This window comes from Sapajus apella, unplaced genomic scaffold, assembly GCF_009761245.1.
Source record: "Sapajus apella isolate SASKATOON/1434 unplaced genomic scaffold, GSC_monkey_1.0 scaffold48, whole genome shotgun sequence".
NCBI lineage: Eukaryota > Metazoa > Chordata > Mammalia > Primates > Cebidae > Sapajus > Sapajus apella.
This window is the reverse complement of record NW_022436988.1, coordinates 1,088,607-1,112,481: the sequence shown is the minus strand read 5'-3', so window position 1 is coordinate 1,112,481 and position 23,875 is coordinate 1,088,607. Positions and strand designations below refer to the sequence as shown.

General features: G+C 58.1%; 2 protein-coding genes across 26 annotated transcripts; one reads left to right on the top strand and one right to left on the bottom strand.

Moving 5' to 3' along the window:
* Positions 1-187: 187 nt before the first annotated feature.
* On the top strand, positions 188-5,649 carry GPS1 (G protein pathway suppressor 1). Of its 19 annotated transcripts, none has more exons than XM_032241254.1 (14): positions 233-293; positions 647-731; positions 1,542-1,634; positions 2,119-2,300; positions 2,723-3,023; positions 3,111-3,188; positions 3,364-3,424; positions 3,923-4,008; positions 4,181-4,275; positions 4,453-4,558; positions 4,638-4,718; positions 4,805-4,942; positions 5,016-5,150; positions 5,234-5,649. In XM_032241254.1, exons 3-14 carry the CDS (start codon positions 1,557-1,559, stop codon positions 5,306-5,308), a joined length of 1,416 nt encoding a protein of 471 aa, XP_032097145.1. In that variant the 5' UTR covers positions 233-293; positions 647-731; positions 1,542-1,556; the 3' UTR covers positions 5,309-5,649. The 19 variants fall into 19 exon arrangements, with proteins under 19 accessions (XP_032097147.1, XP_032097139.1, XP_032097138.1 ...); XM_032241245.1 differs by having other exon boundaries at positions 528-731; positions 3,367-3,424; XM_032241244.1 differs by having other exon boundaries at positions 528-731.
* A 380-nt stretch (positions 5,650-6,029) lies between these two features.
* On the bottom strand, positions 6,030-14,524 carry DUS1L (dihydrouridine synthase 1 like). 7 transcript variants are annotated; one of them, XM_032241234.1, is made up of 14 exons: positions 14,138-14,328; positions 13,323-13,569; positions 12,676-12,784; positions 12,065-12,115; positions 11,514-11,626; positions 10,330-10,412; positions 9,975-10,078; positions 9,557-9,701; positions 9,231-9,327; positions 9,067-9,149; positions 8,085-8,230; positions 6,915-6,952; positions 6,485-6,602; positions 6,030-6,404 (listed from the first exon to the last, which is right to left on the bottom strand). In XM_032241234.1, exons 2-14 carry the CDS (start codon positions 13,557-13,559, stop codon positions 6,265-6,267), a joined length of 1,464 nt encoding a protein of 487 aa, XP_032097125.1. In that variant the 5' UTR covers positions 13,560-13,569; positions 14,138-14,328; the 3' UTR covers positions 6,030-6,264. The 7 variants fall into 7 exon arrangements, with proteins under 7 accessions (XP_032097125.1, XP_032097126.1, XP_032097127.1 ...); XM_032241235.1 differs by having other exon boundaries at positions 6,485-6,584; XM_032241236.1 differs by having other exon boundaries at positions 6,485-6,560.
* Positions 14,525-23,875: the final 9,351 nt, after the last annotated feature.

The following is a 23,875-nucleotide window of genomic DNA, read 5'->3' as shown; positions in this document are numbered from 1 at the left end:
CGGCGGCGGCAGCGGCAGCGGCAGCAGAAGCAGTGCGGCCAGGGCCGCGGCCAGCGCGAGGCAGGCCCGGCACAACGCCCCGCGCGCGCGGCTCATGCGGCCGCCGGGACCCCGGCGCCGGGAGCGGAGGGCCGCGCCGGAGCCGCGGGCGGACTGCGGCCCCTTTAAGAGCCCGGCGGCTCCGCCCCGCCCCGCGCCCCGGAAGAAGAGGCGCCGCTGCCCCGGAAGTGGACGGCACGCCGCGGCGGGGTGGGTGCAAGATGCCGCTGCCGGTTCAGGTGTTTAACTTACAGGTAACGAGCCGCGGCCGCGCCAGGCCTCCGTGCCCCCGCGCCCCTCGCCGCCGGGGCCGGGCCGAGGGACAGCCGGGGAGCGGGGCCTGCGCCAGCAGCCGCCGGGCGCGCTTGGTGCCGGGCCTCGGCGGGCAGCGCGCGTCTCCGCCTGGGCCGCGCCCGCCCCGCCTCCCTCCCGGCAGCTCCCGGGAGCGGCTCCCGGCCGCCCGACGCTCACGCTTTTTCTCCCTGCAGCAGCCAGCCAGCTCTGTGTCAGGGTCGGGGGGTGCAGAAAGTCAGGACAGAATGAGGGATAGCTCGGCCCCCAGCTCGGCCTCCTCGTCGGTGGCAGATCTGTACCGCACCCCTCACAGCAGTAGGTCAGACCTCGTCCTGCCCGGCACGGCCGGGGACTTCAGCCTGAGCGCCAGCCTGTCGGCCTGTACGCTGCTCTACGAGGTACCTTCCAGGACAGGGACCCCCGAGCGAGCGAGGGAGGGGGGAGCAGGGCCCGGCCGCCCCCGCTGCGGCCGGGCCCCTGCTGCTCTGCCGGCCGAGGACAGGGACGCCGTGCCAAGCGCGGGAGGGGCGGCGCCCCGGGCCCGGGGCCTGCGGAGGGAGCCGCGCTCTTGGTGCTTTTCCCGAAGGAGCGCGGAGGCCCACGGGTCCGGCGGGGCTCCGCACGGCGGCTTTTCCAGCCTACTTCGTTTTAAGCTGAGGTCCCGGCTCCTCTGTGTCTCCCAGCTGGGGGCCGTGGGGCTCCCTGAGATGACCCTTTTCCCCCTTCTCCCAACCCGTGGCGTGACTCTCGGCCCGGTATTGCTGCTCCGCTGCTCAGGACAGATTCCGGGGCCGTCCCTGTTGCCTCGGGGTTGAGGTGGCATCCGGTTCCTTGTGACTTGGAGGAAACTGCATCAGGACGGTGGCTGGGAACGTGTGGGGGCCCTCAGGAGCCCCTGTGTCGTTGGTTGTCCCATGTCTGCTTTCTGGCTTTCAGAGATGAGCAGCTAGAATCAGGCCAGGGGTTTCTGCTTCTGAGCTTTGGAGTTTTGTGAGGAGACCCCTCCCTGATGTGGTGGCACAGGAGCCTGGGTGGGAGTGAGGGTGGTTGGGAGGGCACACCTGGGGAACAGCAGCAGTGGGAGTGTGGTCCTATCAGCCTGGTCCGAGAGACTTCCGGCAGAGCTGAGCTCAGAGAACAGTGCAGGTCTCTCACCCTCCTGGGGCGGTCCCCAGAACGAGGTGCCAGGTGCCTGGCCCATGTTGCAGGGGGCTGTGGAGCCCATGCAGATCGACGTGGACCCCCAGGAAGACCCACAGAATGCACCTGATGTCAACTACGTGGTGGAGAACCCCACCCTGGTACGGAGTTCTGTACGGGACCTTGGGTGTCTTAGTTTTGCTGGGGGGTCCAGGGCAGACTCCCCTCTGCAGCCTGCACAGCAGGTAGAGTGATCCTTCTTAGTGATGTATGTCATGTCTTTTTCTGACCCCAAAACTATCAGAGTTTGTGATTGTCCACTCACATCGGGCTTGTGGCTCAGCTTCAGATGCTGCTCACAGAGGAGCCAGGGCCAGTCTCCCCACTGCTCGGCCCAGCGACCAGCAGTCACTAGTGGGCGTCCATCCCTGAAACTGGGTGCTGCCCCAGGCCTACCCAGGCATCTCTGCAGCACCTGGGACAGCAGTCAGTCTTGCACCCCTGTGCCCATGTGCCCGGTTCCTGTTGTGGGCCCAGGGCGGCATTCTGGCTGGGAGGCAATAGGGCCCCAGCTCCTGACCCTCAGGCCTGGGGCTGGGGTCCCACCTCACACACCCTGCCTGACCTGTGTGCGCCCACCCCCAGGATCTGGAGCAGTATGCAGCCAGCTACAGTGGCCTGATGCGTATCGAGCGGCTGCAGTTCATTGCTGATCACTGCCCCACGCTGCGGGTGGAGGCCCTAAAGATGGCCCTCTCCTTCGTGCAGAGAACCTTCAATGTCGACATGTATGAGGAGATCCACCGCAAGCTCTCAGAGGCCACCAGGTGAGGTCAGGGGCTTGGCAAGAGAAAGCAGAGACCTCCAAGGGAGCAGGTGTCTGGGGCTGGGCCCCCTTCCTGTGCCCCTTCGATGGAATTCAGGCGAGTGGAGCGTGGAAGTGCCCTCTGTGGTGTGGCTTCTCCTGTGTGTGTGCACACAGGGATTTGATTCCGAGGGGAGCTGTTGGAGACCGTGGCTCAGGACATCCCCCTGCTGGCTTCCCCACCTTGCTGTGGGCTCCTGGCATCAGCAGTTACTGCTGCGGCCCTGGTGCAGACTGGGCCCTGGAGACAGGGTTTGGAGCCAGTGGAAGGGGCCCACCTGCGTGTTGGTTAGGGCTTCGAGGGCAGCCTTAGGCTGGCGGCTTCCTTCTCTCCTCTGTGGCGCCTGTGACCATCGCCATCCTGATGGCCAGGTCCTCTCTCAGGGAGCTGCAGAACGCACCTGACGCCATCCCTGAGAGTGGCGTGGAGCCCCCAGCCCTGGACACGGCCTGGGTGGAAGCCACGCGGAAGAAGGCCCTGCTGAAGCTGGAGAAGCTAGACACTGACCTGAAGAACTACAAGGGCAACTCCATCAAGGAGAGCATCCGGCGCGGCCACGACGATCTGGGCGACCACTACCTGGACTGTGGGGACCTCAGCAACGCCCTCAAGTGCTACTCCCGGGCCCGGGACTACTGCACCAGCGCCAAGCATGTCATCAACATGTGTCTCAACGTCATCAAGGTCGGCCTGCCCCAGCGGGGGGGTGGGGGCATTGTGGCTGGGCCGTAGGGGCACCCAGGCTTACTTGGCCCTGCCCCCGCCCACCAGGTCAGCGTCTACTTGCAGAATTGGTCTCATGTGCTGAGCTACGTCAGCAAGGCCGAGTCCACCCCGGAGATTGCCGAGGTACAGGCTGCCGCCTCAGAGACCTTGCCCCAGGATTCCTGACCACTGTGGCCCCTGCTGTCCTCCCCCGCCACCTTATTCACCCTCCCCCAGTGGATCTCCCTTCTCCTCTTGGTCTGGGGTTGGGCATCAAGCTCCAGGAAATGGGCCTCACGCATGTGGCTTCCCCCTGCAGCAGCGAGGAGAGCGTGACAGCCAGACCCAGGCCATCCTCACCAAGCTCAAGTGTGCCGCAGGTAAGGGCCTGGGCTGTGCCCAGCTGGCCCCATGTTCCCGTGTTGCTGAGTCCTCCCAGCTCAGGGCAGTAGCTGGTCCCTACCTCAGCCAGGGAAACCTTCCCTGGCAGGACGAAGGATGTTGTAGGGCTCGTGTGCGGGTGTAGGTGGTGCCTAGGCTGCCCCAGGTAAGCCAGGGGTGACATGTTGTCAGGGTCTGGCTGCTGTCACTGTGGGCCTGGGGCAGGTCTGCAGCCCGAGCCGCTCTGAGCCCGGTGTCCTTTGCAGCCATGCTAGCAGCGTAAGGTTTCCCTGCACACCTAGCTTCAGGGAGCCTGCTGGGCACTGGTGAGGCTGTTTCCATCTAGGACTAGAGTATCTCCCCAGTGCTGAGGAACAGCTCCCGGGCAGGAGAGGCCAGTAAGCCCCTGATGGTCGCCTTCCTCCTCAAGCCATTAGTGGCTTCCCTGAGGCTCTGGGTCTTACCCCTTCTTCCCCCCACCACTCCCCCTCCACTAGGCTTGGCGGAGCTGGCTGCAAGGAAGTACAAGCAGGCTGCCAAGTGCTTCCTGCTGGCTTCCTTTGATCACTGTGACTTTCCTGAGGTAAGGGACCCTCTTGGGGACTTGGGAGACCAAGCATGGGCTCATGGGTTGGACCGCTTTTGTAGGCGGGTGGGTTCTCTCAGAGTAGAGTCTTAGGCATTCTGTGAATGGGTGATGGGGCAGGGGTGGCCTGGCCCTTCTCTGCCTGTGATGCCGGGTCTCTGCTTCTCAGCTGCTGTCCCCCAGCAATGTGGCCGTCTATGGTGGCCTGTGTGCCTTGGCTACCTTTGACCGGCAGGAGCTGCAGCGCAATGTCATCTCCAGCAGGTGGGCGCCCTGGTCCTGCAGTCCCCATCCCTCTCCGCAGGCCACTTCTTTGGCCTTGCACATCCTGGTCCCCTGGCCCCACCATCTTCCCATGGTTTGTTTGGGGACTGGTGTCCCACTGGCAACTTGGAGGGCAGGGGCAGGCAGAGGCCTGAAATTGAGGGTCTGCCTCAGCAGCTCCTTCAAGTTGTTCTTGGAGCTGGAGCCGCAGGTTCGAGACATCATCTTCAAATTCTACGAGTCCAAGTACGCCTCGTGCCTCAAGATGCTGGATGAGATGAAGGTGGGGCCCAGCCTGGGGTGGGGGTGAGATGGGGTCCTGTCTGGCCTCCTGTCCCGGTTCTGACCAGCCCCTTCCCCAGGACAACCTGCTCCTGGACATGTATCTGGCTCCCCACGTCAGGACCTTGTACACCCAGATTCGCAACCGTGCCCTCATCCAGGTAAGCATGGGGGTCAGGCTGGCACACAACGGGCGGGCGGGTGGGCATGTAGGGCACCGTGGAGCTGACTTTCCTCTGTCCTGCAGTATTTCAGCCCCTACGTGTCAGCTGACATGCACCGGATGGCGGCGGCCTTCAACACCACGGTGGCCGCCCTGGAGGACGAGCTGACACAGCTAATCCTGGAGGGACTGATCAGTGCCCGCGTGGACTCCCACAGCAAGGTGGCCGTGGGCTGTGGGGCAGTGGGAGTGGCCGTGGGGGAGCCTGAGCCCCACTGAGCCTGTGTCTCTGCAGATCCTATACGCCCGGGACGTGGATCAGCGCAGCACCACCTTCGAGAAGTCTCTGCTGATGGGCAAGGAGTTCCAGCGCCGCGCCAAGGCCATGATGCTGCGGGCAGCCGTGCTCCGCAACCAGATCCATGTCAAGGTGGGCAGGCGTCAGCGGGTGGGCAGGTGCGGTGTGTGGCACGTGGGGCCTGGTGGCTTAGTTGCTTCTCGTCTCCTCGGCAGTCCCCACCCAGAGAAGGGAGCCAGGGGGAGCTGACTCCAGCCAACAGCCAGTCCCGGATGAGCACCAACATGTGAGGGCGGCGCTTGGCCTCCAGGACATCTGCACCCCGCCCCCACCCCACGGACCTGCTCACTTCCAGGCGGCTCAGTGCTGCCTTCGGCCCAGCTGAGGACCTGGCCACTGGGTGCTCCCCAGCCTGCGTGCTCTTGCCGGGGCTGGGGAGGCAGGCGGCTGCTAGTTGTGGCCCTTCCTGGAAAAAGAGGCCTGGAGGGCTCAACCCCATGGGTTTCTGTCCCCAGGGAGCAGACTGTGGGGCACCCAAGCCCAGTGGCACCACTTCCCAGACCCCTCCTGTTCCCGCCTTGGTTAGGTGCAGACAAGTGGGCAGTATCCATTAAAAAGCAGACTGAGCATTGCCCTTGGCCGTTCCTTCCTGTTGTGCAGGCTCTGGTCACCCCTGGGTGGCCTTGGGTTCTTGAAGGTTGGCTCCCTGGGGCTCGGCTTGGAGGCAGGGGTCCCTTGGGCTCAACAGCCCCCAGCGTCGGCCACTGTTGCCCGACAGGCTGTGCTTCCAAGGCTGGCGGCATCAGGAAGCTCCCGGAGCTCTGGCCGTAGAGCCTATGGGGGAGGCAGGCTTGGGCCCTAAGTCAGTCCCCCGTTCCTCTGCACAGATGCACGTGTGCTGCCTTCGTTTAGACGCATCTTGTTGTTCAGAAGCCCCCACTGGCCCTAACAGCACCTGCCCTGGCTCATACCTCCCTGGGTCTGGGGGGCGGCGATCACAGGCTATGGCTCTGGCATCTTTGAAATGATTTATTGTCCGCTTTTGCACACGCGTGCTGAGGACAGGGCAGGTCCAGCCTGGGGCCTGCTCCCCACTGCAGCATTCCAGGCCCCCAGAGCGGGCCGAGGGGGACAGGGCGCGTCTTTCCACGTTAAGTAAGGGGAGATTCCCTGAGTAAAAGACGTTTCCTTAAGTAGGACGTGTCCGGGCTCCAGGAGCGGTCCTGGGGGTGGGGGTTCTGGGCCTTCAGGCCAGAGCACTACTCATGACTTCTGAGAAGCCACCTGGTGTGCTGGGCGTGGCCGTCTGAGGCTCCTGCAGCTCAGGCTTGGTCCCTTTCCAGTCCAGAGACTTCTCCAATTTGGTTTTAAAAAGCAATCCGTGACCTGGCAGAGAGAGGAGAATCAGGGGTCAGGTGGCAGAGGGGTCTGTCTGCTCATGGGGGGCGGGTGGCAGGCAGCCTTACCTGGGCAGTCCGCGGTCTCTCTAGAGGCTCGCTTCTTGCAGCAGCCGCGGCACAGGCTGAACACGCATCTGTTGCCCTGGGAACAGGAAAGCTGGGGAGCCTGTGGCCAGCATGGCTCCCGGGGACAGGTAGCCAGCAGGGGAGCAGCCCGCCAGGGAAGCCGCCAGCAGATCCCCATGGCCTGGATGCAGCCCTGGGACCCCCTCACCCCAACCCACCCAGACTCATTCCCACTCCAGGCCTGGACAGGGGGCTGGCTGGAAGCAAGGGGCCCTCCTGAGGCACCCATGCCACCTTGGGCCACACTACAAACCCAGCTGGGCGGGCACCAGACCTGCCACCCCAAGCAGCGCAGGGACAACCTTGCCCACCCCGCCTCCCCTTCCCCCCGAGGTGAAGCCTTGGCGGCATGCAGCTGAAACCCACTCACCTTTGGGTTTCCACACTGGTCACACTTTGCATATTTTGCTGGGAAAAGAAAAGGGTGCTGGTGAATGAGAGCTGGGTGGCCTAGCTACGGGGGCTGCCCCATCACCTGCATGGAGCCCACTGACAGTGTCCATGCCAGCTGTGGCCAGCCAGGCCAGGAGGCTCTGGGAGGGCAGAGGATGCAGGCTGGCCACATCTGCTTTTCCCTCAGCAAGGGACGGGTGAGGGGATGTGGAGGGACCATCCTACAGGAAATGGATAGGAAGCGGGTGGGCTGGGGGACCCTGGCAGGATGAGCAGCCTCGTCCATCCCACTCCCAGGCAGGGACAAGGCGACAGGTGTTCCCACCCCCAGGGTTCAAGGGGTTCCATGCTCTTCAGTGCCAGGTCTCCCAGGCAAAAGGGCCAAGGATCAAGAACTCAGCCCAAAGCCCCATTTCCTGCCTCTCCCAGCTGCCTCACGCAGTGGCCCCGGGGGGCAGTGTGGCAGTCAGGGACTGCTGGCACCAGGCTGATGATGTGGCAGCTGCTCATGGACTGGCCCGCCCCCTGGTGGTTACATGGGAAGGTTGCTCTCAGTGGTCCCCTGCAGCTTGTAAAGCTGTCGGAGAAATCTGGGAGGCCGCTACCTGCTGAGGGCCCAGATGGGTTGGCCCAGGATGTGGGGGGCACCAGCATTCTCAGGGGAGACAGCACCGGGCTGAAGCCTTGCCGCTGGTGGCCATGAGGAGAGGGGTGAGCACCTTCATCCCGTCTCACCCAGCCTGCCCTGCTGCCACTTCTGGCCCAGCAACAAGACCCATGCAAACGCTCCTGCGTACCCCTGCCGCCCTCTCAGTGGCTGCTCAGCGTGAGGCGGGGCAGGGACAGCTGCAGCGACCCAAGGCCCTGACCTGCAGACGAGCCCCTCAGTGGCCACCTGGGTGGCACCTGGCTGAGAGGCTTGCTCCACAGCCTCGTCTGATTTCACTGAGCCACGTCCCACATGTGGGGCCTGCACAGGTTCCCGCACTCAGACCCCAAGTCTGGCTGACCATGCCAAGCCCCCAAGCATCTGCTTCCACCTCTGGGCCTTGAGCCTCCCTGACCACAAATCTGGGCTCCTGTCAACTGGCAACGGAGGAGACGAGGAGGATAAAGGGGCTGTTGTCTCAGGCCCATCAGCACTTACGCTTCAGAGAGGGGTCGAAGGTCTTGTGGGGGTTCCTCAGCTGCTTCTTCTGCTTGTTCTTGGACAGGACTTCCGTGCCACACTCCTCCTCCTCCAGGGCCCGCTTGCTGCGCGCACCTGCCTTCTCCTTGCTCCCCTCCCTGGGCCTGTGGGGAGGGCAGCGGGCAGAGCCCAAGGACACCGTGAGGGGCCCAGCAGCCACAGCCACATGGGTCGGACCCCAAGTGAGGACCCAGGGTGAGGAGAGGCCAGGGGTCTGTGGCGAGTGTGGTCGCTGAGGAGCGTGGGCAGCGTGCAGCCCTCTCAGGAGTGGCCGCTAGGGAGGCTGGGCCCCCTGGGATGGAGTTTGCACCTCAAGCAGGCCAAGGTCTGAGCCACCAGGTCCAGGCAGGGATGTGGCCACAGATGGGCCTCACCTCTGAGAACCCAGTGGAAGCTGGGGTCAACCTCTTGACCCATGGACAAATCTACCAGGATCACAGGAGCTCAAAGAAGTATCTTAAAAGATTTAAGGCAGAGCATGGTGGGCCAGGGCAGGGGGATCACGAGGTCAAGAGATCAAGACCATCCTGGCCAACATGGTGAAACCCCCCATCTCTACTAAAAACACAAAAATTAGCTGGGCGTGGTGACAGATGCCTCTAGTCCCAGCTGCTTGGGAGGCTGAGGCAGGAGAATCACTAGAACCTGGGAGATGGAGGTTGCAGTGAGCCAAGATCGTGCCACTGCACTCCAGCCTGGGTGACAGAGAGAGACTGTCTCAAAAAAAAAAAAAAAGATATTTAAAATCCAAGTGTCCACTGAGGGAGGCTGAGCCACCAACCAGCACCCTCCACCAAGGATGCTGAGGGGCACACGGAAGGTGCATGCTGCTGGGATCCGTGGCCCCCCTCCTCCTTTCCCTCTGGGGTGGGAGCTGACCCTGGTGGCTGAGGACAAGCGGGGCAGGTGCACCACTGCGGGCAGAGGGTGGAGCACTCACCCCGGCCGGACGTAGGGCTGGCAGATCCAGTGGAAGGGCAAGTCGCCGGTGGGCTTCGCTCCCTCCTGCCTGGATATCTCCTCCTGCAAAAGCCCAAGGCCCTGGTCACGGCCCCAACGCCTCACCCACGACAAGGCTGGGCTCCCACCAGTCCCCGCACATGCCTGACACCGCATCTTCAGCTCCTGGCTCACGGCGGCAATGCCCTCCAGGGTCTTCACCTTGGCCAGCTCCTCTCGCAGCTGCTGATGCACCTGCAGCCTGAGACAGAGGCCCTGTCATGCGGGGTGGGCCCCCTGCTCCACCACCAGGCCCCAGGCTGAGTGCCGGGCACACTCCTGCCCAACTCCACTCCTGTCATCCCAGCCCCTGAAGACCTGACTTAGCAGCAAGTTATTTTGACAAAACTTGCAGAAATGCCTCAGACGGGCTCTGATGGTCTCTGCCTGGGCAACCCCCCAGCGTGGCTTCTGCCATAGGGATGACTCACGTGTGGTGCCACAGCTTGAAGAGGTGGGCCCGGACGTAGGACAGTGGGCAGGGGTGCTCCCGCACAATGTCAAGGTATTCCTCGGCCAGCTCCCACACGGCAGGGCTCCGGCCCTCAAACAGGGCGGGGTTGTGCAGGTTGCCTTCTGTGGGAGGAGAATGGAGAGGGAAGCCTTGGGGGCTGCTCCAGGTGGATGGCAGAGGAAAGCCTAGAGCACCCAGGACATACTCCTGTGCCACCTCACACCAGGGACAAGGCCAGCTCCGGCCCATGAGAGCAGACTGGGACCGAAGAACACTATCTGCGAAGAGCACTGTGGTAAGGGCAGTAAGCGATGGGAGGCGCTGACCTGGGTGGTGGCATCGGGGCATATGCACGGGCCCCCGGCGTGTCCTGGGCTCTGCCAACCTGCACTCACCTGCGCTCATGACACCCTGTACACCTGTGTCCTGGATGCAGCGCTCCACATCCTGTAGGCTCTGGATGTTCCCATTGGCAAACACAGGGATGGCCACAGCTTTCCTGTTGGCACAGAAACACCTGTCCCTCGTCCCACCCGGGACCGTGCCCAGGCCCCAGGCAGACCCCCCAGACTATCCTGGCAGGTAGCTTCTGCTCCCACAGCGATGCTGCCCCCAGCCTCGGCCCCAACCCCCTTGGTGGTCACAGGTGTCAGGTGTGCCAAGCACCCTGAGGTGTGGAGCTGGGACCCCCACCAAAGCCCCAAGGACTGAGGACTGCATCACCCACCGCTCTTGTCCTTGTCCACTCACCGCACGGCCTTGATGTGCTCCCAGGACGCTGCACCCGACAGGGGCCCCTTCTGCTCCTTGGTGCGCCCATGCACTGTCAGCAACTAGGACAGACCAGCGGTCGTTTGACTCCAAAACCCTCCACCCTCCTCTGCCCCCCGCCGCCACTCCTCCAAGCCTCCTCTGCCCTCTCCAAGACCCTCTGCCCTCCTCTGCCCCCCCCCCTCCTCCAAGCCCCCTCTGAGTCTCCTCTGCCCCCTCCAAGCCCCTCCGCCCCTCCTCTGCCCCCCCACTCCTCCAAGTCCCCCCGAGCCTCCTCTGGCCCCTCCAAGACCTCCACCCCACCCCAGCCCCATCTGCCTCTCCAAGCCTCCTCCACCCCTCCAAGCCCCCTCCGAGCCCCCTCTGCCTCCTGCAAGACCCTCCACCCCTCTGAGCCCCAGAACCCCCTCCACCATTTGCCCCTCTGAGCCCTGTGTCCAATTCCAGGGGCTTTCCCTCAGCATCTCAGTTCCTGAAGCAGAGCTGAGGAATGGCCGTCCAGGGCCTGCCCCAAGGTCTCTGCACTCCAAGGGAGCCCCAGGATGCACGTGCTGCCCAGACCCACACAACAGCCAGGCTGGGAAGTGGCAGCATCCCCACTGCCCCAAGCCAAAGGTGTGGGAGAGACTGGCTCCGGAATGACTCCAGGCTGGGGGGGCACTGAGCCCACAGCCCCTAGGCAAGCCTCATCTCCAGGTGATGGAGGTTGCTGTCCGCCTCCAGGTGAGTGTCAAGGGGCATCCCTACAGACAGCAGCCCATCCAGGCCTGTGCCAGGACAGGCTCAGTGTGCAGGGAACACAGGCAGGGGAGCAACTCTGCTGACAGCCAAGTGGCCCCTTCCTGACCCTCTTGGAGACTGGAAGCTGAGCAGCCCAAAAGGAGGCCCTGCCGGCCTCTAGGATGCTAGGAACATGGTGAAGACCCTGATATTACTCTCCGCAGGGACAAAACCCTGGAGCCAGGAAAGCAGTTTCTGCTGTAGAGGCCTGGGCTGGAGGTGGTGGCACTCAGAGCCAGTGGGGACAGGCCAGTCAGGAGAGCCACTGCTCCTATGAGGCCAACGGTGCACGGTGTCTGAGTGGACACAGGAAGAGCCTCAGCTGTGTCCTCTGCGTAAAGGCCCAGCCGGGGCCCACACGCCCATGCAAGCCCAGGGCTCACCTGGCAGCCGGCCTTCTCCAGCATCTGGGCGTACCTCACAGTCTTGTCAATCTCTGGGAAGACACGGATTTTGCACGTGACAGGAACAGAGAGTTTCTCGTGGGCCAGCAAAACTGGGGAGAAGAGAGGCAGCTTTTGAGGGGGCCATGGTGTTCCCAGAGCCCAGGGCCCCACAGAGAGCAAAGCCAGCAGCTTTGCCGGGAGGCTGAGAGGCAGCCCAGGCCACCATCTGAGCCTCACCCTCAGGTTGCTGCGCAGGCTCCCTCCACCATTCCCCAGCCCTCCCAGGTTCAAACAAGTACGGCCAAGGCCAGCTCTGTCTCCCAGAACATCTGAGGCTGGGCCAGAGCAAGGACTCTGCCCTGGCACCTACAGCCTGGTGTTAAGGGGCAAGTGGCACAGGACGGGCAACTTCACAGCCACCTCCTTCCAGCAGAGAGCCTGCTGTGGGCAGGAACCCCCAGGGTGCTGCCGGGAGCCCCACCAAGTGGACAGTGCCCATGTGTCCCTTTCAAGGGGCTTGGGGCTCGACGCCCACGCAGCCAACTCACTCATTCTTTGGAGCAGGTCCCACTCGTCCTGCAGGAAGGCGCCATAGTGACCTGCAAAGAACAAGCATGGCCTGGCTGACACCTGTGTTCAGGCTGGTGGGGCCAAGGCCTTGCACCCCCTCCTCTGTCCATGCAGACCAGGAGCTGCCCCGCAAGTCCTCAGAACCAGCAGTGTCTCTAGTTGGGGCAGTGGAACAGTCAGAGTCTAGTGGTTTGTTGGCATCAGACTCGGCCTCTTGCCCAGCTGCATAAGCTCAGAAGGTGCTGAATGGAACCCCAGCCCCACAGTCTGGGACCAAGCAACACCTCCCCAGGGGCCCAGTGAGGTAGACAGGCCGGACCCCACTTACAGGAGTGCAAGGGGGTGAGGGGATGCCCTGGCAGCAATTATGCAGAAGGAGCTCCCTGAGGAAGTGAGAGCCAGCAGGGCTCGGACCACAGCCCTGGGGGCCTGAGGACAGCACCCTCCAGAGGCAAAGCACAGAGGACGACTGGCTCCAGCCTACGACAGAGGCAGGGCCTGCCATCCTCCAAGCTCACCACATCTGGGGCTACCCTGAGCTGGCTCTGGCTCCTGCCCCCACAGCCCCCATGCTCCACATGGAGCTCACCTCTCTTGGCTATCATCTGTGGGCAGCCCAGGTTCAGGTCAATGGCGTCACAGTAATCCTGAGCCAGGAGAGCCGCCTGAACAAACACCTCCGGGTCATTGGCACAGAACTGCAGAAGATGAAGGAGTCAGCCATGAGCGAGCCAGGCACCAGTCCCTTGCTGCCCAGCCCTACGAGAGGTCCAGTGTGATCCCATGAGAGTGTGGGCCCAGGTTCACTGCAGGAGGGTGTCCTGTCCTGCCGAGGCTTACAATATGACAGAGCCGGAGGAGTTGAGAAACCACCCAGATTTACAGATTTTCTTCTGAACTGTGGTAGACACCACAATCACTGACTTCTGAAGAGCAGAGGCATCCCTACTGGTTCTGAAGCGGGAGTGTGAGAGGCAGCAATCCAGGGGGTGCCAGGAGGGCTGCCCAAGCTAGCTCCTAGGAATGGGGTTGGATTCTGGGAAGTGCACCTGCAGCCCTGGCTCGCCCACAGGAATTACTGCTGTGGCTGCGTGGACTCTCTGTGCCTGGCGCCACCTTCTCCCTCTCCTCCTGGAATTGGAAAGCTGTCTCTGGAAAGGCTGAGGATGATGTCCCACCATAGAGGGAAGGGCTCTTCCCCAGGCATTCCAGCGGCTGAGACCCAACACTGCGCACCTGCACGATGAGGGGCCGGTCCTCGGGGCACACCTCGCAGTACAGGTTCTCCTTCCGGTAGTTGGCGTCGCGGACGAAGACTTGCGCGTGCAGCATGGGCGTGTAGCAGAGCTGTGCTCCGTGGCGCCGGCTCAGCAGCCTCCAGGCCAGCTCGCTCTGGTCCACCATGGGGGCCACCACGTGGCGCGCCCCCCGAAGGGTGTGACTCCAGAACTCGAAGCCCTGCAGCTTTGGCATCGTCTCCAGGCTGGGGGAAAGGAGCAGACCCAGGGCTCAGCCAGGCCCGACGACAGGCGCAGGACTCGGAGGCAGCGGTCACTCTTCTAAGGCTGCTCTGCCACCGCTGGGTCACACGCAGGGGGCACCAAAGGGGCACGAGAGGTGGGGGTCGGTGCAGGCTGGAGAAAGACCACTCCAGTGCCGCCACCTCGCAGCGGACCTCGAGGGGGCCGCTGGGCCCCGAGGCTTTGACCCGCCCTGGGGACGGGGCTCCATGTCGGCCTGGTAGGAAGGCCGAGAAGCGGGAAGAAACCGCTACGCCAGCGCCGCCGCGGGCCTGGCCCTGGCAGACCGCCCTACGGGGAAGTCAGGACCCTGGAGGGCCACCGCGGCCGGGCCCTGCACGGACCCCCGGGCCCCTTCCCGGGGGAATCGGCCCCGCGCCGGGCCCGGGGAAGGGCAGAGCTCCCCTCCCCGCGCCCGGCCCGGCGGCCCGGCTGGCCCGAAACGCCACAGGGCGCCCCCGAGGGCCTCGGCCCGAGCCCCGCGGCGGGCACGTCCGCGCTGTGAACGGACAGGAGCGCCCGCGTCCTCACCGCTCCAGGGCCCCGCCGTGACCGTCGCGCGCCTTTGGCTCCGAGGGCGCCGGCCGCCTGTGTCCCGGGCCCGCCCCGCTCCGGCCTCGCCGACGCCCGGGGCCCCCGCCGCGCTCGGGCCTCCGGGAACGCCAGCACCGCGCCGGGCCGCAGCCGGGCCCAGGGCTCCGCGCCACCACCGGAAGGGGCCGCGTCCTTTGCGGTCCGGGCGGCCCACGGTACACCGGGAAACGCGTCCCCCGGAAACCGCGCCCGGCTCCGAGGGGCCCGGCGACGGAGAGCTCGCGGCGCGGGGTCTGAGGTCAGAGGCCGAGTCCGCGCCGTGCCCGGCAGGCCGCGGCCGGAGGGGTCGGGACGCGCCGGGACTCACCGACTGCTCGCTGGAAACGGGGCGCCGGCGTGTGGAAATCGCGCCCGCTGAGGCGCGCGGAAGGCCCGGACCGCGGGCGGACCGTGGGCGGACCGCGGGCGGACCGTGGGCGCTGGGGCCCAGCGCCGCCTGGCGCCGGCGTTCGAATTCCGGGCGTGACCGGTTCTCTCCTGCCGCGGCCCGAGCCCTGCCGCGAACCCGCGCACCTGCCGCCTGGGACAGCCGCCCCGCTGCGGAAAATCACCCCCCAGGGGCCTTGCCCGCCCTGGGTTTCCGCAGCCGCCAGGCTCCCATCGACTTTCCTTCGCCCCCCGCCCCTCCGTGGGTTACTTCGAGCTGTGGGGACCCACTCGGAACCCGAGTGGATGTGAAGGTTATTTTAAACCCAAGGCATTTGAGACCTAACAGATGCAAAAGTAGGCTTCGTCAGAGCTTTCCATATCTGAGAGCGAGGTCAGAAGTTCGACCAGGAGACCCAGTAGACATGACATGTGAAAGGGAAGTATCTGGGGCCCCCATCATCACTAAAAACTCAGGCTGGAAACTGCTGAGGGCAAACCTGCCTCCCGTCCGATTCACAGTCACCTCTCTGCTCTCTGAGACATTTGTATAGCTGATTGCCTCCTTTGAAAAGGCTATCAGAAGGCTGGGCTTGGTGGCCCACGTTGAGGCCAAGAGTTCGAGACCAGCCTGGCCAACATGGTGAAACCCCATCTCTACTAAAAATACAAAATTAGCCGGGCGGACTACAGGCACGCGCCACCATGCTAATTTTGTATATTTAGTAGAGACGGGGTTTCACCGTGTTGGCCTGGATGGTCTCATTCTCTTGACCTCGTGATCCACCTGCCTCGGCCTCCCAAAGTGCTGGGATTATAGGTGTGAGCCACCACGCCGGCCCTGGTTCAGGGTTTTTTTTTTTGTTGTTGTTGTTGTTTTTTTGAGACAGAGTTTCACTCTTGTTACCCAGGCTGGAGTGCAATGGCGCAATCTCGGCTCACCGCAACCTCCGCCTCCTGGGTTCAGGCAATTCTCCTGCCTCAGCCTCCTGAGTAGCTAGGATTACAGGCATGTGCCACCATGCCCAGCTGATTTTTTGTATTTTTAGTAGAGACGGGGTTTCACCGTGTTGACCAGGATGGTCTCGATCTCTTGACCTCGTGATCCACCCGCCTCAGCCTCCCAAAGTACTGGGATTACAGGCGTGAGCCACCACGCCCACCCTGGTTCAGGGTTTTTAAGCACCATATCGAACCAGTAATTGTAAAGGGCCAAAGATTTATATGATTTGAAGAGAAACCAAGAGTATTCGAACCAGTAATTGGCCACTAAGCTGCACTGACCCAGGGGTGAGCCTTAGGAAGCCAAACTTAAATGTTACAGATTTTTTTTTTTTTTTAATTTGGCAAATACCTCTGTAGCCACAGCCTGCAGGGGAAACTTACCCTAAAGAATTCATCCAACCAAGTCACTAAGCACCACCACCACCATCACCCAGGGGAGTGCGGAAAGGATTAGAATTCAGAGTTTCTATTCTACAATATATTATCTAAGATAATATCAATTAGAAAATTATGAGACATACAAAGAAACAAGAGTATGGCTGGGCACAGTGGCTCATGCCTGAAATCACAGCTCCTTGGGAGGCTGAGGTGGGCGATCACTTGAGGTTAGGAGTCTGAGACCAGCCTGGCCAACATGATGAAAACCCCATCTCTAGTAAAAATACAAAAATTCAGCCGGGCGCGGTGGCTCAAGCCTGTAATCCCAGCACTTTGGGAGGCCGAGGCGGGTGGATCACGAGGTCAAGAGATCGAGACCATCCTGGTCAACATGGTGAAACCCCGTCTCTACTGAAACTACAAAAAATTAGCTGGGCATGGTGGTGCGTGCCTGTAATCCCATCTACTCAGGAGGCTGAGGCAGGAGAATTGCCTGAACCCAGGAGGCGGAGGTTGCGGTGAGCCGAGATCGCGCCATTGCACTCCAGCCTGGGTAACAAGAGCGAAACTCCGTCTCGGAAAAAAAAAAAAAAAATACAAAAATTAGCCGGGCATGATGGTGGGCACCTGTAATCCCAGCTACTTGGGAGACTGAGGCAGGAGAATCACTTGAACCCAGGAGTGAGTGAGCCAAGATCACACCACTGAACTCCAGCCTGGAGGACAGAGCAAGACACTGTCTAAAAAAAAAAAAAGAAAGAAAGAAAAGAAAAGAATACATAGGGCATGCCCATAAAACAAAGTGATTTTTAAAAACTGTCCCTGGCCAGGCGTAGTGGCTCACACCTGTAATCCCAGCACTTTGGGAGGCCAAGGCAGGTAGATCACTTGAGGCCAGGAGTTCAAGACTAGCCTGGCCAACATGGTGAAGCCCCATCTCTACCAAAACATGTGAAAAATTAGCCGGTGTCGGTGTGGTGGCACTCCCAGCTACTTGGGAGGCTGAGGCAGGAGAATCACTTGAACCTAGGAGGCAGAAGTTGTGGTGAGCCAAGATTGCACCACTGCACTCCAGCCTGGGTGACAGAGCAAGACTTTGTCTCAAAAAAAAAAAAAAAAAACTGTCCATAAGAGGGCAAGATATTGGACATAGCCCACTTCAAAGCAGCTTATAAATAATGCCTAAAGAACTAACATATGGGTGGCTCACGCCTGTAATCCCAGCACTCTGGGAGGCCGAAGCAGGAGTATCACCTGAGGTCAGGAGTTTGAGACCGGCCTGGCCAACATGGTGAAACCCTGTCTCTACTAAAAATACAAACATTAGCTGGACATGGTGGTGGGCGCCTGTAATGCCAGCTACTCAGGAGGCTGAAGCAAGAGAATTGCTTGAAACTGGGAGGTGGAGGTTGCAGTGAGCAGCGATTGTGCCATTGCACTCCAGCCTGGGCAACAGAGTGAGATTCATCTCAATAGAACGAATGATAATCAGGAAATAAATGAACACTAATAAAGGTAATTATTTAAAAAACAGTATATATTTTTCTTTTGGCCAACTTAAATTTTAAATTATCATTATTATTATTATTTTGAGACGGAATCTCTCTCTGTCCCCCAGGCTGGAGTGCAATGGTGCGCTCTCTGCTCTCTGCAACTTCAGCCTCCTGGGCTCAAGCAATTGTCCTGCCTCAGCCTCCCAAGTAGCTGGGATTACAGGTGTGCACCACCACGCCCAGCTAATTTTTTATTTTTAAGTAGAAATCAGGTTTCACCATGTTGGTCAGGCTGGCCTCGAACCCCTGACTTTGTGATCCACCCACCTCAGCCTCCCAAAGTGCTGGGGTTACAGGTGTGAGCCACCTCGCCCGGCTTATTATTATTATTTTTTAAAGATGGAGTCTTACTATAAGACTAGAAATCAGGTTTCACCATGTTGGTCAGGCTAGTCTCAAACTCCTGGGCTCAAGTGATCCTCCTGCCTTCCTGCTTCAGCCTCTCAAGTAGCTGGGACTACAGGCAGATGTCACTGTGCTTGGCCCAGCCTCTTATCCAATTAAAAGATGGCTGCATAACACAATAATTATAAAACCCTACTATAATGTATAACATATAAAAATATACCTTATGATGTGTAACTTCTAACTATAAAAAGGTTGAAACATATAAAGACATATATGAAAAAATATAGTGAAAAGGAAGGAAGAGGGAATGAAATTTCATTGGAACAAAGTTTCTGTGTTTTACTGGATTCATCTGAAAAAGATTGTGATACATTAGAATGCTTGTTAAAATCTCCAGAGCAACCATAAGAAAATAAATACATTATATATATATAAAAGAAATTAAAATGGTACACTGGAAAATATTCATTTAGCACAACAAAGGCAATGATGGAGGAACAGAGGAATTAAAAAACACAAAACACATAACTTTTGTAAAAATACAGAAATTAGCCGGGCATAGGGCTGAGCACAGTGGCTTATGCCTGTAATCCTAGAATGCTGGGAGGCTGAGGCGAGTGGCTCATTTGAGGTCAGGAGTTCGAGACCAACCCTGACCTGGTGAAACCCTGTCTCTACTAAAAATACAAACATTTGCCATTGCATGGTGGTGCGAGACTGTAATCCCAGCCTATTCAGGAGGCGGAGGCAGGAGAACTGCTTAAACACAGGAGGCAGAGGGTACAGTGAGCTGAGATCACACCACTGAACTCCAGCCTGGGTGACAGAGTGAGACTCTGTCTCAAACTAAACTAAACAAACAAACAAAAAAAAACAGTGGCATATGTAAATGTAACTGGGTCGATGATAGCAAGTGATAATGAATTGAACACTCCAAGTAAAAGGCCAAGATTTTCAGAGTGGGTTAAGAAATAAACAAATAAGATCCAACTACACACGCTATGCAATCTATACGCTTTCATTTTTATTTTATTGATTTTTCTTAGTCTGAGTTTTAGTCTTATTGCCCAGGCTGGAGTGCAATGGTGTAGTCCTGGCTCACTTCAACCTCCCCCTTCCGGGTTCAAGGAAGTCTCGTGCCTCAGCCTCCCGAGTAGCTGAGATCACAGATGCCCGCCACCATACCCAGCTAATTTTTGTATTTTTAGTAGAGACGGGGTTTCACCATGTTGGCCAGACTGGGCTAGAACTCCTGACCTCAGGTGATCCACCCACCTTAGCCTCCCAAAGTGCTGGGATTACAGGTGTGAGCCACCTCGCCCAGCCACGATCTACACACTGTAGATTCAAAAACATAAACAGGTTGAAAGTGAAAATATGAGTAAAGATATACCATACAAACAGTACCCAAAAGAGAACTGGGACGGCCATACGAATATCGGACAAAACAGACATGAAGATACATACATCACCAGAGACACAGACGTTTCTTTTCGAGGCCGGGCCTCACTCTGTCATCCAGGCTGGAGTGCAGTGACTGAAGATTTCAATACCTTACCTCAATAATGAATCAGGCAACTAGACAAGAAATTGGCAAAGATGTAGGAGATTTGAAAAACACTGTCAATCAATCTGACTTGACAGACATTTATGGGAAACTTCACCCATGTGGCTACCCCATATACTAGACCATTAAAGAAGACAATAGGCCAGGCGAGGTGGCCCATGCCTGTAATCCCAGAATTTTGGGAGGCCAAGTCGGGCAGATCACCTGAGGTCAGGAGTTCAAGACCAGCCTGGCCAACAGGGTGAAACCCCATCTCTACTAAAAAAAATACAAAAATGAGCTGGGCATAGTGGCACATGCTTATAATCCCAACTACTCAGGAGGCTGAGGCAGGAGAATCATTTGAACCTGGGAGGTGGAGGTTGCAGTGAGCCGAGAGCTCACCATTGCACTGCAACCTGGGCAAACGCGAAACTCCGTCTCAAAAAAAAAAGCAAGTCTCAACTATATGTTGTTAAAAGAGTCATATTTTAAATATAAAGAAACAATTAGTTGAAAGTAAAAAGAAAAATATAAATCCAAGAAAACAGTAAAAATTAAAAAGCAGCTGGGCGCGGTGGCTCAACCCTGTAATCCCAGCACTTTGGGAGGCCGAGGCGGGTGGATCACGAGGTCAAGAGATCGAGACCATCCTGGTCAACATGGTGAAACCCCGTCTCTACTAAAACTACAAAAAAATTAGCTGGGCATGGTGGTGCGTGCCTGTAATCCCAGCTACTCAGGAGGCTGAGGCAGGAGAATTGCCTGAACCCAGGAGGCGGAGGTTGCGGTGAGCCAAGATCGCACCATTGCGCTCCAGCCTGGGTAACAAGAGCGAAACTCCGTCTCAAAAAAAAAAAAAAAAAAAAAAAAAAAAAAAATTAAAAAGCAGGTGTAACTATATTGTTCATGGAAAAAGTAGACTTCACGATAAAGCAAGGGCGTCGGAAGCTTAGTCAGGTCCGAGGGTCAACCCAGCCAGGCTTTGGTCCCCTCGCTCATCACCTCCATCACCTGGAGCAGGTGAGAAGGTGAGATCCAAAGCCAGGTGTCCCATCATGGGGAAGGGAGGTGCCCAAGCCAGGGGCCTGGTGACGTGTTTTCCATCTTTGTCATTCTGTTATTCTAAGAGCATTATGTAAATGCTCTCATACACACCTCTGGAGATTGGCCTTTTGTTTCACTCAACATAAATTTGAGAACTATCCATGTTGTTTCATGCATCCACATTTTGTGCAAATAGGGACATTTCTACCCTTTCTTTCTTTCTCTCTCTTTTTTTTTGGAGACAGAGTCTTGCTCTGTCGCCCACCTGGAGTGCAGTGCTGCAATCTTGGCTCATTGTAGCCTCCACATACCAGGTTCAATTCTCCTGTCTCAGTTTCCTGAGTAGCTAGGATTACAGGCATGTGCCACCACGCCTGGCTAATTTTTGCATTTTTAGTAGAGAGAGGGTTTGGCCATGTTGGCCAGACTGGTCTCAAACTCCTGACCTCATGATTCGCCTGCCTCGGCCTCCCAAAGTGCTGGAATTACAGGTGTGAGCCACCGTGCCCGGCGAGACTTGCTTTTTTATACAATCTTCTTCTTTTTTTTTTTTTTTTAAGACGGGGGTCTCACCATGTTGGTCAGGCTGGTCTTGAATTCCCGACCTCAGGTGATCCGCCCGCCTTGGCCTCCAAAGTGCTTCGATTACAGGCGTGAGCCACCGTGCCCAGCCTTTTTTATACAATCTGATCATCTTCCTTTTAATTGGAATGTTTAGTCCATTTACATTTAACAGTTAGTGACATGGCTGAATTTACGTCCATTCTCTTCCTTCTTGTTTCTACGTGTCTCTGCTGTTTTGTGTTATTTTGCTGCTCCTTTCCTGCCTTCTTCTGGGATAGTAAAATAGTATTATTTTAGTGTTCTATTTTACGTCCTCTATTGGCTTCTTAGTGATACTTCATTTTATTGCTTTCTAGTTGTTCTAGGGCTACTAACATACATCCTAAGTTTTCCAAATCTGTTTAGAATTAATAGTATACAATTCATGGCTGGCACTTCCCACTGCAGAAATGTAATCAATTTATGAGTATAGTTTCCTTGAGCCCTTGTTGACATACATTTCCTTGTTCCTTATTTGTTTTTTGAGACAGAGTCTCACTGTGTCACCCAGGCTGGGGTGCAGTGGGATAATCTTGGCTCACTGCAACCTCCACCTCCTGGGTTCAAGCGATTCTTCTGCCTCAGCCTCCCGAGTAGCTGGGAGTACAGACGCCTACCACCATGCCTGGCTAATTTTTGTATTTTTAGTAGAGACAGGGTTTCACTGTGTTGGTCAGGCTGGTCTTGAGCTCCTGACCTCCTGATCCACCTGTCGCGGCCTCCCAAAGTGCTGGGATTACAGGAATGAGCCACTGTGCCTGGCTGACACTTATTTAAATGTCTGGATCCAAAAGGGGTGCGGAGTGGGATGTGTTTCTGTCTCTTTAAATCTTCTGATAGATGCTGTGGAGGGGGAGAGGGGCCAGAGACCTGAGTCTGAGGGGCTGAAACCAAGGGAAACGCCTGCTCTGGTTCCTCCGGGAATCTCAGGACCAACCAAAATGCTTAGCCCAGATTTGGGGAGGACGAGGCCTGCCTGCCTGGCACCAGCCAGCTGCTCCAGAGGTGGAGACCACTGTCCCCACCGCGCGGGGGGCGGGGTGAGGAAGGAGGCTCAGAGCTGGTTTGCTCACCCTGCTTTTCCTTTTCTCTCCGGCGCCCCAGGTACCAGAGTTCTGAAGCACTGGCTTCCAGTCACTCTCCAGCTCAGCGGCTGCTTTGGTGGAGGGACTGACCTCTGCCTGGAGCTTCCTGCTCTGACAGTTCGCAAATGACGTCACTTCCGCTTTGAGGGTTGCTGCTTTAGTGGTTGCCCAGGTGTTACCTTATCCCCACCTGGGGCAGGTCTAGGCGCCATTTTCCCGTAGCTCAGGGAGGGCGCACAGACGTTTCCTTCTCCGTCTCTCTAGCCTGTATCTCATGTGTATCACGGTCATCTTCACTATCCCTCCACATATGTTTAGAATTACATCATATGGTCTTAGAATTTTACTTCTTCACATGTTAAACATAAATTTGAAAACTCAGGACATGGGGAACACTGTATCCTCCCATTTTTCCCCCTTTTCATTGTTTTCTGTTTCCTGATGCTCCGAGACATCTTTTTTTTTTTTTTTTTTTTTTTTTTGAGACAGTCTCACTCTGTTGTCCAGGCTGGAGTGCATTGGCGCGATCTTGGCTGGCTCACTGCAACCTCTGCCTCCTGGATGCAAGTGATTCTCCTGCCTCAGCTTTCGGAGCAGCTGGGACTACCCCAGTGCACACCACCACGAGTGACTAATTATTTTTAGTAGTGATGGAGTGTCCCCATATTGACCAGTCTGGTCTGGAACTCCTGACCTCAATCCACCCACCTCAGCCTCCCAAAGGGTTGGGATTACAGGCATGAGCCACCGCGCCCAGCTGGGGGTCTTAAGATTTTTTTTTTTTTAGGTGGACAAGAGCTAACTAGTAACTAGTTAGCCAATAGGTCTTGTGCCTTGAGACAAGCCCCTCTGAGTACTCAATGTCTTGTGAGTTCTGAGGTTTTCTAGTCCGGCTGGTAGGAACAGGCAGTTTCCAGCCCTGTGCAAGCACTGGGGTGGCACTGACCCCTCTCATCCTTCCGCTGGCTTCCTGCTCGCACACATGGATGGTGCTCAGCCTGATCCTCGAGGGAGAGCCCCTGCGACCCCCGTCTGCCTGTGCAGCTCCTCCTGGGTGCTGTCCTGCAACCCCTGGCCTCATCTTCTCGCTGGACTCTCAGTTCCACCTCCTCAAGGAGTCTGCTGGGCTCCCCCTCTCCCTGTGGCCAGCCTGGAAGCTGCCAGGCAGAAGGCTGAGGTCACCCCAGGGTTCCCAGCACCACATTCCCACCCAGGGGTCACTGTCCTTCATCAGCAGAGGCCGGGGATACCCACAACCAGCATCTCATGTTCTTTGCCTGGATTTTTAGCTGTTTCAGGCAGGAGGGTGAACGAAGGCCTTGCTACTCTGGGTCCAAACTCCAATTCATTACATTAATTTTCACTTTAATTCAAAAGAAAAAATAATAGATGTGAAGATAATTGCATATCCTCGGGTAACTGTATCTTCATAACAGAGACGCGGTTTCTCTCAGATCTCCCTGAAGGTAATTTGCAACTTGGATGCATCAGGCACATCAGAGCCCCCCCGAAGCCTTGGCAGGAGCTGTGCCTGGACACCACATCCAGGTACCAATGAGCAGGAGGGGTGGCAAAAGCCCACGTGCTGGGCACTGCCCACCTGCCCTGCAGGGCCTGAGGCTGCAGAGCTAAGCAGTCGGGTTCTGAGCCTAGATGAGCCCCAGTCCACCCCCAGATAGGCCCAGACATAGCTCCCACTGGCCGATGAGCTTCTGTCCTCTCTGGTGGCCCTGAGCCTGTGTGC